Source organism: Elgaria multicarinata, chromosome 7 (genome assembly GCF_023053635.1).
Source record: "Elgaria multicarinata webbii isolate HBS135686 ecotype San Diego chromosome 7, rElgMul1.1.pri, whole genome shotgun sequence".
Lineage (NCBI taxonomy): Eukaryota > Metazoa > Chordata > Lepidosauria > Squamata > Anguidae > Elgaria > Elgaria multicarinata.
The window spans coordinates 386,351-399,318 of NC_086177.1; the positions used below are offsets into that span (position 1 = coordinate 386,351).

Sequence of the window (12,968 nt, forward strand, 5' to 3'; positions counted from 1 at the left end):
GAGCAGGGGGTTGGACTCGATGGCCTTGTAGGCCCCTTCCAACTCTGCTATTCTATGATTCTATGAACACTACTGGTCAAAGATGCATATAAATGGTAGACATTTCTTTTGGATGGGGGGGGTAATCAGATACTTCATTTGCTTTTGGCATTTAAAAACAGGCAGTCCAATTTAATTTATTGATTTCATTTCTCAAATGCTGCCAGCATGTGATAAATTAATTCAAGAACTTAAATTGGCATATACATATAGAACATGCTGGGCAAAGCAGCAATAATGGATAATTGGGTTTTTTTTTTAACTCCCGATCAGTGTCCAAAAAACAGGAGAAGAGGTAGAGATGCTATTAATGAAATTCGGAGAAACCAGTTCTGAGGATGCAAAATATTTCCACAAAGCCTGACGTGTTTTGGCCTGTACTTTATTCAAACGTCTTCCTCAGGGGGTTGTTAGAAAATAGTGTCTGCAGATTTTCCTCTAGCAAGATAATTAATTGCATCCTGAGAACCCGCTTCTCCTTTTTTCTGACCTGGCTTGGATGCTCTCCTCCTTTTGTTATTAATGAAATTCCCATGATTTCCCCCCTCCCAATTTTATTCAGGTTATGCCCCTGCAGCCTTCTCACACACATTAGGCCTGTTCAGACAACACACTAAGCCATGGTTAGGCTGCTTATCCTCTTGCAGCAAATAGCTTGTGATCATGTTTAAAACATAATTTGTAGCCACCATGGTTAAGAATGGTGCACATGACACACTAAGTCATGATTCACACAACACACTAAACCATAATGTTTAGCTCAAAATGCTTAACCACCATGGCTTAGCATATTGTCTGCAGGGTCAATAACTAAAAGAGCCAGATTCCTTCTGCCACTCCTGTAATTTGAACATTGCTCCAAAACTTGGAAGCTGAAAATAGATTCTGCAAGGAGCAATTTTATCTATTCCTTCCATCACTAGGGAATAGAGTCACAACATGCTAGCAATGCCCCCACCCCAGTGCCATTACTAGATTGCATAACACCAGTCAGAGATAAATCTTTCTATACTTTAGAATGATAAATTCTCTGGTATAACACCAGGTATGTAATTACACTGCACACCTTTACCCACAAAGAACTCACAGTATACCTTTTACCTTGTTTTGCAGATTCAGAAAGTTTTTCAAATCTTTGACAGCACTCTTGCTGATGTGCTTCTGCCAACCCAACATCTTTGCTTTTCAACCTAGCTTTATCCAGAGCTTTATTTGAATTTTCATAGTCCACAAGGGCCCGTGTACGTCTGTACAAGAGATCCTGAATGGATTAAGTTATAGAAGAAAAGTTATTAGTCTTAGGGATAGAGAATGATTTGATCCAAAACTATACCCCATCTTATAGATACATAGACTGACCAAAGCTCTGGAAAGGTTAAGATTCCTTATTACAAGTAACACAAGGGGGCATTTCAGCAAGTATGCAGTGATAAAATGCACAACACTGCACTGACATGGTTAGAGAGGGAGCACTATCAGTGATGGTGGAAGTGGCTGCGTACAGATAGGTTTAAATATACAAATACATCATGTATTGGAAAAATATTTTACTCTCATCCATCAGTTAGCTTATAGTACTGGTATAATGGGAATGCCAGGAAATGATGTAGTCAATCATTACTTGCTATAAGCTTTGTGTGTTAGCCTTTCACCATTCCTATTCTTTGTCAACCTTGTGACAAAGCCACCCCCCCATATTATTACCAGATACCAAGCACTAATAAGAGTTGAACTGCCAAAGGCATGATCTGAACGATACAGCCACTTTGCTGAAGCTAAGTAGGTCTCAGTCTGTTGAGTGATTGGATAGGGGATAGGACAGCTTGGGAATCGCATTTATACCACCTGAGTTCCATGAAAGGCAGGAAACAAAAGCAACAGAAGACATTAAAATTCACTATTATCAGAAAGTTCCCACTACAAAAGCAAACTTGGGTAGGCAGATAGAAATTTTATGGAAGAACATGGTAATTAATACATGTTTTAGGGGGGCGGAGCCTAACAGTCAAATGGTGTGGTAGAACTTCTTCTCAGCTCTGGATGCATTAAGCCAGAAGCGTATTTATCTCCATCTGATCAGCATAATGTGTGAGTAAACTATACGAAAAGACTTATGAGATCTCTGTTTATCTGGGAAAGTAGAGACATTCCCCGGAGAGCTTGAAAAAAGAAGCATAATTGTTACTTTCACTTTGCCTGCTACTCCATAAGGGGGGGTCATACAGAATTGTAATAAATTATCTGAAGGAATGCAGAGACTCTAAGTGGAATTAAATCATTCTTTATCTCAAGGAGAGATAGATAAAACAAATCAGTCGCTCTAAAACTATTTATAGAGGCAAAGGAGGGGTCGCGAAGGCCCGGGTGGGTGTTGACGCGACATGATTTCTGCCTAGTGCTACTGTGAAAGGGCGACGGAAGCTTATGCCAAAAAATAAATAAAAACAGATCTAAACCAATTTGGATTAGGACTAAAACTCACCCCTCTGATAAGTCTGCGGCCAAATTAACAAAGGACGAGGAAGGGGGAGAGAGTGGGAGTGCACAAGATTCAAATGGCTTGACAACAAATCTTCCGGAAAGTGACGAAATGGCAGCCAAAGCTGGCACTGAGCCAAAATCAGCACTTGATGAATCTCATACTAAAATGATGGAAATACTAAGATTAATAAAAAGTAATAATGATGCATTGCTCCAGGAAATGAGAATGATTAAAGATGAAGTTATTAAAAGGATACAGAAAGTTCAAATATAAGTAGCAAAAGTTGAGAAGGAATTGGAAGTGACAAAAACAGATCTTAAAAAAGTATCAAATCAAGTGGATGTGAATCAACAACAAATAACTCAGCAGTGTCAAATTTGGTCAATATGAACTGAGGCTGATTCGTTTGGAAGATCAATCAAGATGTGCAAATCTTCGAATTAAAAATCTCCCAGAGATCCAAGGAGAGAATTTGAGAATGAGCATTCTGGGATGGTTTAAAGAACTTGCTGCAGATATGGATTTAACGCAGCAGGATATTGAGAGAATTCACAGAGCGTGAGGCCCATAATAGCAAAGCTTAAGCGGGAGGGAATTGATTATTCTTGGGGTTACCCGGTGTTCCTGAGATTTATGCGAGATGGAAGGCAACACAGAGTAACATCTCTGGAACAGGGAATGGATCTGCTGAGAAGTCTAGAGCTGGATGAAGAATTGTCAACTCAGCCAGAAGGAAGAGAGGAGGAACGTCCTGGCCCAAGTGGGATTTAAAGGTTTAATAAATTAAAGGAGATAATAAGATTAAATAATGAGTAAGGGGCTTGCCGCATCAGGACTGTGGGTTCTATCTCCCCCCCTTAAAGGTAGATAGCCATGACCGGGGTGTTTCACCAATGGAGTAGTAAAGGGGGGGAAATAGGGGGGAGAGGGGAGGGGAGGGAGGGGGATTAAAGGAGAGAAGGGGAGGGGTGGGAATAAAAATTGTATTTCTTAGTTGTAAGTTTACTTTTTTGGTTTTGATAATAATGTGGGTATGCACAAGGGATCTACAAGAAATTAAACAAAAACATTATGGATAAGAAGATACGAATCTCAACACTCAATGTTTGGGGCAGTTGTTAAAAGGAAGAGGATTGAACAATTATTAAATAAAGAAGGGTCCGATTTTATCTTTCTACAGGAAACATATCAAGCTAAAGATTGTGTAAATGAATTATGTCTAAAATGGGCAGTGTGGTATGAAAAGTCCTTGGGGACCTCAAAAAAAATGGGGTGGCCATAATAATTTCGAAGAAAAGTGGATTTTATTATTATTATTATTATTATTAATTTATATAGCACCATCAATGTACATTTTAAAGAGGAAAAAAGATGAGAGAGAGAGAGATATTATGGTACAAGGGCAATTGGAAGGCAATTATTATACTTTAATAAATATTTATGCCTCTAATGATAGACAAAAAGAGTTTTACAAAGAACTATTTAGGAAAATAGAGGAATTTAAAAAAGGATATGTTATACTGGCTGGAGATTTTAATATGGTTATGGATAATAGGGTAGACAGGTCCAACCCTACTGTTTATGAAAGGAGAAATAATATTACAATTTTAAATAAAATGATAAAAGAAAAGGATTATATTGATACATGGCGATTAACAAAGGTGGGGGAGCATGGATACACTTATTATTCTTCAATTCACAAAACTTTCTCCAGAATAGATTATATTTTTGTTTCAAAAGATTTAGTAACAAAGGTTTGTAACACACGATTAGGGTTAATCAAAATTACTGACCATGCACTGGTAAACTTAGATATTAAAGTAAAAAGAGGCTATAGGGAAGCGAATAGATGGAAGCTAAATACCGGAATATTGAAATATGATAAAGTGGTAGACAAAATGCGGAAAGAATTGTTGGAAATATGGGAAATTAATGAGAATGGAGAATGTTCCCCAGCAGTATTGTGGGATACAATGAAGGCTGTGGCTAGAGGGATTTGTATTAGAGAAACATGTAATTTAAAGAGGCAACAAGAGGAAACACAGAAAAAGTTAGAAGATGGAATTAAGAAGCTTGAAAGAGTATTTGCAAAGTAGAAATAAACAAATTCTTATAGAATTAAAAGCAAAAAAGAAAGAAATTTCTATTAGAAAATAGGAATTTAGAAGAAGTACAGAAGAATTTGATTTATATGAAAAGAGAGTATTTCGAGAATAGTAATAAAAACTGAAAAGTGCTGGCGAGACTCACACAAAAGGAAAAGTCAAAGAATATGATAGAGATAGTTAAAGATAAATTAGGAAAGCCATGTAGTATTATGAAAGGAAAAATAAAGATATTTCAAGAATTTTATCAAGAACTATATAAAGAAAAGGACACACTGAAGATAAAAATGGAGAGTTATATAGATAAACATATAAAGCAGGGTCTGATAGGGGAAGATAAAGATTTAATGGAAAGATATATTACTCAAAGAGAAATTGAAGAAGCTATAGATAAATTGAAAGGGAGTAGTGCCCCCGGTATAGATGGATTGGGATTGGAGTATTATAAAATGTTTTAAAAAATATTAGTACCGAAATTATTGAAATTGTATAATGGGATAATAGAAGGAGATAAGATACCACCATCGTGGGAACAATCACTAATTATATTTATTCCAAAGCCGGATAAGGACTTAACAGTCCCAGACTCTTATAGACCTATTTCTTTAATAAATCAGGATGCTAAAATTTTATCAGCCATAATGGCAAGACGGATGAATACATTTATAGGTAAATTTACTGGGGAGGATCAATGTGGTTTTATAGCAGGAAGACAAATGCATAATTTAGTTGGAAGAGCTATAAATATAGCACATGAGATAAAAAAAAGGCAAAGATAAAAGCAGAAATAATAGCTCTGGATATATTCAAAGCGTTTGATTGTGTGAGTTGGCTAGCACTAAAGATAATAGAAAAGATGGGATTCAGAGATAGATTCAAAGGTTTAATTGGACAATTATACTCACAAAATTCAGCTTCAGTAGTGATAAATGATGGAGTTACAGAAAAGATACAACTGGCCCAAGGAATAAGACAAGGATGCCCGCTCTCACTGCTCCTATTTGTATTGGTCATAGAACTATTGGCGAATGTGATAAGAGACGATGATAATATTGAGGGAGTAGGATGCAACAAAAAAATAAAAATAAATATGTTTGCAGATGATACATTGCTGACAATTAAGAATCCATTGGAGAAAATGGAAAGAATAAAAAATCATCTGAGGGAGTTTGAGGAAGTGACGGGATTAAGAATAAATTGGACAAAATCAGAAATGATGCTATTTAATTATAATAAAAAAGAAGGGAAAGACTGGGAAAGTAAAGAGAAGACTATGAAAATTAAAGAAATAATTAAATACTTGGGAATTAAAATTACAAAAAATTTAGAGGATTTAGAAAAAGAAAATTTAAATAATTTGAAATAAGAAGTTATGGGTAAATTAGAAAAATATAAAAGGCTAAATCTATCTTGGTTTGGAAGAACAGCTTTAGTAAAAATGAGGATTTTACCAAAGGTGAATTTTTTATTTAGAATGTTACCAATAAGAATATCTGAAAAAGAATTTGGCAAAATATTATAAATAATTTTTGCAATGGTGATAGGAAAGCAAGAATAAATAAATGGCCATCAGGGCTAGGGTGAGGCCATGGGGGGGGGGGGGGGAATCGCGGCCTAAGGGACATGGGAGGCGGGAATCGTGATCTACAGGACATGGGGGGAAGAAATAGAGAACCCCCCTTTAAAAAATCACTGGGAAATATGGCGTGTACATAAAAAGGACTTACTTCCAAGTATTTCCCCAATAACACCAGTGATAATATTGCGGAATTTTCCAGGAAACTTAAAAGACAAGTTGGGGAAAACTTTAATGTAATGAAGAAAGATTGGCTAGGAAAGATGAATACTCGAGAAGAATTAGTGGAGAGATTAAAAGAGAAAAATTTATCCTGGTTAAATTATTTCCAATTAGAACAATGGACGAAGAAATGGTTAAAGGATAATGGGGAGTGCAGAGTGACTACGAGATTTGAGGAGCTGATCTTAAAAAAAGAATTGGATAAAGGGGAAAATAAAATGATAAAAGGGTTAATGAGTGAAATATATAGAATACTACTTGGGAAGGGGGAGACAGAAAGTATGGGTAAGATGGTCTGGGAAACTGACTTGAAAGTACAAATAGGGCAACAGAGCTGGGAGGGAATATGGAAACAAAGAGTGTTGAGAAATATGTCTGTGAGGATAAAAGAAAATTATTACAAGATTATATGGAGGTGGTATCTAACCCCGGTGAGATTAAATAAAATAAATAAGCTGAACTCAGCAAATTGTTGGAGAGGGTGTCAAAAAAAAAAAAAAAAAAAAAGGAACGTATTTACATATGTGGTGGGAATGTGAATTTGCTCAAAAATTGTGGAAAATGGTGTTTAATGAAATAAAAGAAATTGTAGGAATGGAGATTGAAGAGACACCTATAGTAGCATTGTTATCATTATATGGAGAATTAAATTGTAAAAAAAAGACAAAAGAATTGATAACGAATTTGCTGACGGCAGCAAGGTTAATGATATCCAGGAACTGGAAGGCTCAAGGGGATTACCATATAGAAGATTGGTATAAAGAGATGTGGGACATTGCTATTAATGATAAATTAACATGTAATATAAAAGTGAGAAGAGGAATAACAAAAACGAATGATTTTGAGGGAATATGGAGACAGTTCCTGGAACATGTTTTATCTAAGGGGAGTGGGAAACCACCTCCAGAAGAAACAATGAGATTTTGGAAACAGGAATAGATTGCACTTTTTATGTTAAGTATGATTATGTCAACAGTTAAAAAGAAAATATGCCTTTTATGTTAAGTATGATTATGTCAACATTTAATTAGGAAATATGCTCTTAAGGTTACTCAACATTTATGTATTATGTTGGTTTTTGATTTGTTATTGTATTGATGTATGTTTAAGTATTGAAAAGAATAAAAACTATTATTAAAAATAATAATAATACATGTTTTAGCAGTGAGGTGAACAATACAACACATGCAGGACTTCCTTCTTCTGCAGGTACTGGTGATATGGACTTCATGTCCAATTCATAGCCAAACCAAGTCACTTCCATGCCTACAGTTTCTGAGGGGTGCATTTGACCATGCAGTCTAAAGACCACATCCCATTTGACTGTCTCTGACTCCACTGCTCCATCACAGCAAATCAGAGGTCAGCAGATATAGAAGAAGCTGCTGTTCCTCCATTTGCCTCCAGCAGTGGTATCAAAAGCAGATGCTAGATATAACAAGGTCAGAAAAATGAGAAACAGGTTCTCAGGATGCAAATAATTCATTTTCACAAAGCCCAACACATTTCACCTGTACTTTATTCAAAGGCTTTCCTCAGTGGGTTGTTAGAAGATAGTGTCTGCAGAATTTCCTCTAGCAAGAATTTCCTCTCCTGTTCAGTCGCCACAGATTATCACAGCAGACAATTCTGCACGCCCCCAGGAAAGCCTCTGAATAAGGTACAAGCCGAAATGCGTTGGGCTTCATGAAAATAAATCACTTGCATCCTGAGAACCTGTTTCTCCTTTTTCTGACCTGGGTTGGATGCTCTCCTCCCTTTGTTTTTGTTTTTTTGCTAGCTGTAACAAGCCATCTCCCCCTGCTCCTGGACGCTCTGGCTGCTGCTCTCACACTATTCTGAGCCAGATCATCTTTAAGCACCTCCAGCAACAGCAGTTGTCTTTGTAGGTGCAGGACTCACAGCTAAATAGTTTCCACACATGCATTATGCTGAGAAATAATGGTCCTTTTCAAACATAACTTGGGAAGGGTGGTTAGGCTAACCATGGGCAAGGTGGTTAGTAGTATATATATATATATATATATATTCTACAATACTTAAACATACACAATAACAATTAAAAAAACAACAACACACTGCATAAATGTTGAATAAATGTTGAATATATAATATCTTATCTGAGTAACATAATCAAACTTAACATACAAGTGCACCCCCCACCTCGGGATCTCATTCCTGATTCCAAAATCTCATACTTCCTTCTGCTGGTGGTTTCCCACTTCCCTTAGAAAACACAAATATTAGGAACTGTTTCCAAATTCCTTCAAAATCATTTGATTTAGCTAAACCTCTTCTCCATTTAATATTACATGTCAATTTATCATTAATAGCTATATCCCATACTTCTTTATACCATTCTTCAATAGAATATTCCCCTTGAATCTTCCAGTTCCTAGCTACCATCAATCTTGCTGCAGTCAGCAAATTCGTTATCAATTCCTTGATTTCTTTTTTACATTTTAAATCTTCAAATAGTGACAGTAATGCAACTTTTGGTGTTCGTTCTATCTTCATTCCCACAATTTCTTCAATCTCCAAAAACACCATCTTCCACAATTTTTGTACATAGTTGCATTCCCACCACATATGTAAATACGTTCCTTTCCCCCCACATCCTCTCCAACAGTTTGCTGATTGCTGATTATTTATCTTGTTTAATCTAACTGGAGTTAGGTAAAAGTGGTTATTAGTAACCATGCAAAGTATTCCCACCACACATGCTAGCCACTCTGCCTAACCACTCTACACTCTAACTACCCTCCTTGAGTGTGTGTGCAGTGCAGTGGGGTGCAACGGTAGCTGCTCTTCTGTAACTGCTTGAAAAACCATGGGAAGTGCTTTTCATGCCTCTTGGCCATCAGCAGGTGGATGAGGAGGCTTTCACGTTACGTGGCAGCCGCAGGTGTTTTGTGTTTGGAAGTGCAGAGCGCGCAAGGTCACTGTGCTGATAACAGTGGCATGAGGTCAAAAACATTTTTCTTTCCCAATAGGGATGTCACAGGCATCCAATACGGAGATGGAGTCAAATGGACTCCCCGCCCCTCTTAGCCTGCTGCACCAGGGTCCACAAACCCTCACTGCTGCCTGCCCCCACCTGCCACAGCTTAGCAGGTGCACAGGGAGTGCCACACAGCTGCATGTCCCCTAAGTGAGATGCAATTATGTGTAAAAATTGTAAGGAATTATTCTGCATAAAAGGTCTTTTACAGAAATGGTGGCATATAGCCATCATTTACACAAGATTATTCCCACCTCTAATGGTAGCACTAATGGCAGATCTAGGGCAGCACCATGGGGTTAATCTCGGGGGCCTGACAGGCAACACACTAAGCCATGGTTAGGGCCACTAATCCTTTTGCACTGTGTGGTTAGTGAGGGTTAGGGAAAACACCCTACACCAGACATGCTAAGCCATTATGATTAGCTCAAATGCTTAACCATCATGGTTTAGCATGTTGTCTGAAGAGGTCCAATGGCAGACCTTTGTAAACTTCATTGTTGGATGTGGATTTGAGATCAAGCCCAAGACTGCTAGTTTACATACTACGCCATACCAATTCTTGCATAGTAACTGTTATGTCCAAAAAATAGTTGCAGGCTTTTCACCAGAGGGAGATGGATAAGAGTACTTGAGATCATTCTAGACCTTAATTCCAGGTATGGCAATGGATGTAGGAATAATCACAAGAGTTTTGAGCCTCAGTTAGCAAACATGAATTCCATCAGCAATGAGAATTGTCTCCCATCATCTTGATACCTTTTTGACCTTCAGATAAAAGATCATGTAGAGCCTATTAATACACTGCTTCTTATTCTTTATTGAAACCACAGTTCAGACAGGCTGTTTTGATAAGACAAGTATCAGAAAAAAACTTTAGGGAGAGGGCTCACCTTTGCTGCTTCTATATTGAGCATATAGTATCTTAGTAACTCTGATAGTTTCAAATCTTCATCAGAAGAAATACGATTTTCTACTTTCTGTGGAGAAGATGACAGAATTACTGATTATAAGGACCTATATCATTTAATTTTTTTCTTTATGCTGACTATATCATCTTCAAAAAAAAAGGTTGCCTTGGATTCAGAGGTAAGATAGGTATACATTCTACAGAATAATTAATCCCAATGCAATCTGGCTTTAGGCCTGGTTTTGGAATGGAAATAGTTTTGGTTGTCCTGGTCGATGACCAAGAACTACATGGAAAAGTGTGTCCTTGTTGGTTCAGCTGGATCTCTCATTGGTTTTATATCCTTCTGGATCACCTGGCTAGAAAGAGACTTGAAGGCATGGCATTACAGTGGCTCTGGCTCTTCCTGAAGAATTGATTACAGAAGGTGGTGCTGGTGGACTTCTGTTTGAAACCTTGGTTGGCCTATGGAGCCCCCCCCCTCCCCAAGGATTAATCTTGTCCACCATATTGTTTAACATCTACATGAAAACATTGGGAGAGGTGATCCAAGAATTTGGAGTATCCCCTATATGTGGATGACACTCATGTCTCTCCATTCAATCTCAACCCAGGGGTGCTATTGAAGTTCTAAACCATTCCCTGGAATCCATTATGGAATGGATATAGGCTAACAAACTCAGTCTTAATCCAGACAAAAAACCAAAGGTGCTCCTGGTCAGTTGTTTATGGCACAGCAGCAGCAAAGCCATATTGCACCACACACTAGTCTTTTTGCAAGTGCAAGAGTGATTCATTAGCAACTTGTCCCCAATAATCCAAACAGTCTTTTCTTTAAAAAAAAAAAAAAAAAGATAGCCATCCAGTACAAATCAAGAATTAAAATAAAGTTTGTATATCAACAATTTCAATCAGAATTGAGGGTAAGTTTGGAGTGGGGAGCTGGTTATGCAGAAATTCAAACTATGCATTTGAGAATCATAGCAAGATATATTTAATAGTGATGGGAACACTAGAAGACAGCCACATTGGTTCAGTACGGTTGTTAATCTAGGAATAAAGATGTCCATGTGTTGGACAAGGTTCCACTCACCTTAAGAAAAAAGGGTTATATTTGGGGGGCATTCTTAGACCCAGTTCTGACAGTGGATGCTTAGTGACAGCTGTGCCCAAGTGTATCAACTCCAGACACACATGGCTTACATATTATTTATTTATTTATTATTTATTATATTTATTTGTATCCCGCCTTTTGCCCAATGCTGGGCCTCAAGGCGGCCTTACAAAGTTTAAAATATACATGGGGGGGGAGGGAAACAAAACCATAAACAATTAAAAAATACACAACAAAATTATAAAACATTAACATAGATGGAGGGCTGGATTATTCTCCAAAGGCCTGCTTGAACAAAAAAGTTTTAGCCTGCTTCCGAAAGCCCATCAAGGAGGGAGCCAGCCTAGCTTCCCCAGGAAGAGAGTTCCAGAGCACCGGAGCAGCCAACGAGAAGGCCCTCTGCCATGTTCCCACCAAGCGTGCCTGCGAAGAAGGTGGGACTAAAAGAAGGGCCTCTCCAGAAGATCTCAAAGCACGGGCAGGCTCATAAGGGAGAATACGTTCTTTCAAATAACCTGGACCCGAACCATATAGAGCTTTATAGGTCATAACCAGCACTTTGAATTGTGCCCGGAAACAGACTGGAAGCCAGTGGAGCTGTTTTAACAGGGGAGTTGTCTGCTCCCTGTAATCAGCCCCGGTCAACAATCTGGCTGCAGCTCTTTGAACCAGCTGGAGTTTCCGAACACTCTTCAAAGGCAGCCCCACGTAGAGCGCGTTACAGTAATCCAATCGGGATGTAACTAAGGCATGTGTCACCGTGGCCAGGTCCGACATCTCTAGGAACGGGCGCAGCTGGCGCACTAGCTTTAACTGTGCAAATGAACTCCTGGCCACCGCCGAAACCTGGGTATCCAGGCTCAGGGCTGAATCCAGAAGCACACCCAAGCTGCGGACCTGCGTCTTCAGGGGGAGTGTAACCCCATCCAACACAAGCTGAATCCCTATTCCCTGATCTGCCTTTCGACTGACCAGGAGCACCTCTGTCTTACCTGGATTGAGCTTCAATTTGTTCGCCCTCATCCAATCCATTACTGCCAACAAACAGCGGTTTAGCACAGAAACTGCTTCCTTGGAATTGGGTGGAAAGGAGTAGTAGAGTTGGGTGTCATCAGCGTACTGGTGGCACCGCACCCCACAACTCTGGATAACCTCTCCCAACGGTTTCATGTATATGTTAAATAGCATGGGGGACAAAACAGAGCCCTGAGGGACTCCACAGGCCAATGGCCAAGGAGTCGAACAGGAGTCCCCCAGTACCACCTTCTGGGTCCGTCCATCCAGGAAGGAATGGAGCCACTGTAAAACATACATTTCATTTGGGCCACTATAGTTCACTTGATAAGGGATTATATTTGAAATGTGTCTGAAAACCTCAACTGGCCCAAAATGCAGTAGGAATATTGTTAACTGAGACTGCTTATCAAATGCATGAAATACCCTTGTTGAAAGAGCTAGACTGGTTTCCAATTTGTTTCTAGGCCCAATTCACCTGGCAATGATCTTTAAAGCATTTAAG

At 38.5% G+C, this 12,968-nt stretch overlaps 1 protein-coding gene across 1 annotated transcript in view; it reads right to left on the reverse strand.

The window, feature by feature from the left end:
- SNX5 (sorting nexin 5) overlaps positions 1-12,968 on the reverse strand; it is a 106,414-nt gene that overhangs the window by 13,547 nt on the left and 79,899 nt on the right. The window contains exons 10-11 of the mRNA XM_063130029.1: positions 10,319-10,405; positions 1,141-1,300 (exon numbers count right to left, since the gene is read on the reverse strand). Coding sequence (XP_062986099.1) covers positions 1,141-1,300; positions 10,319-10,405 — 247 coding nt within the window. The remainder of the gene's footprint in view (positions 1-1,140; positions 1,301-10,318; positions 10,406-12,968) is intronic.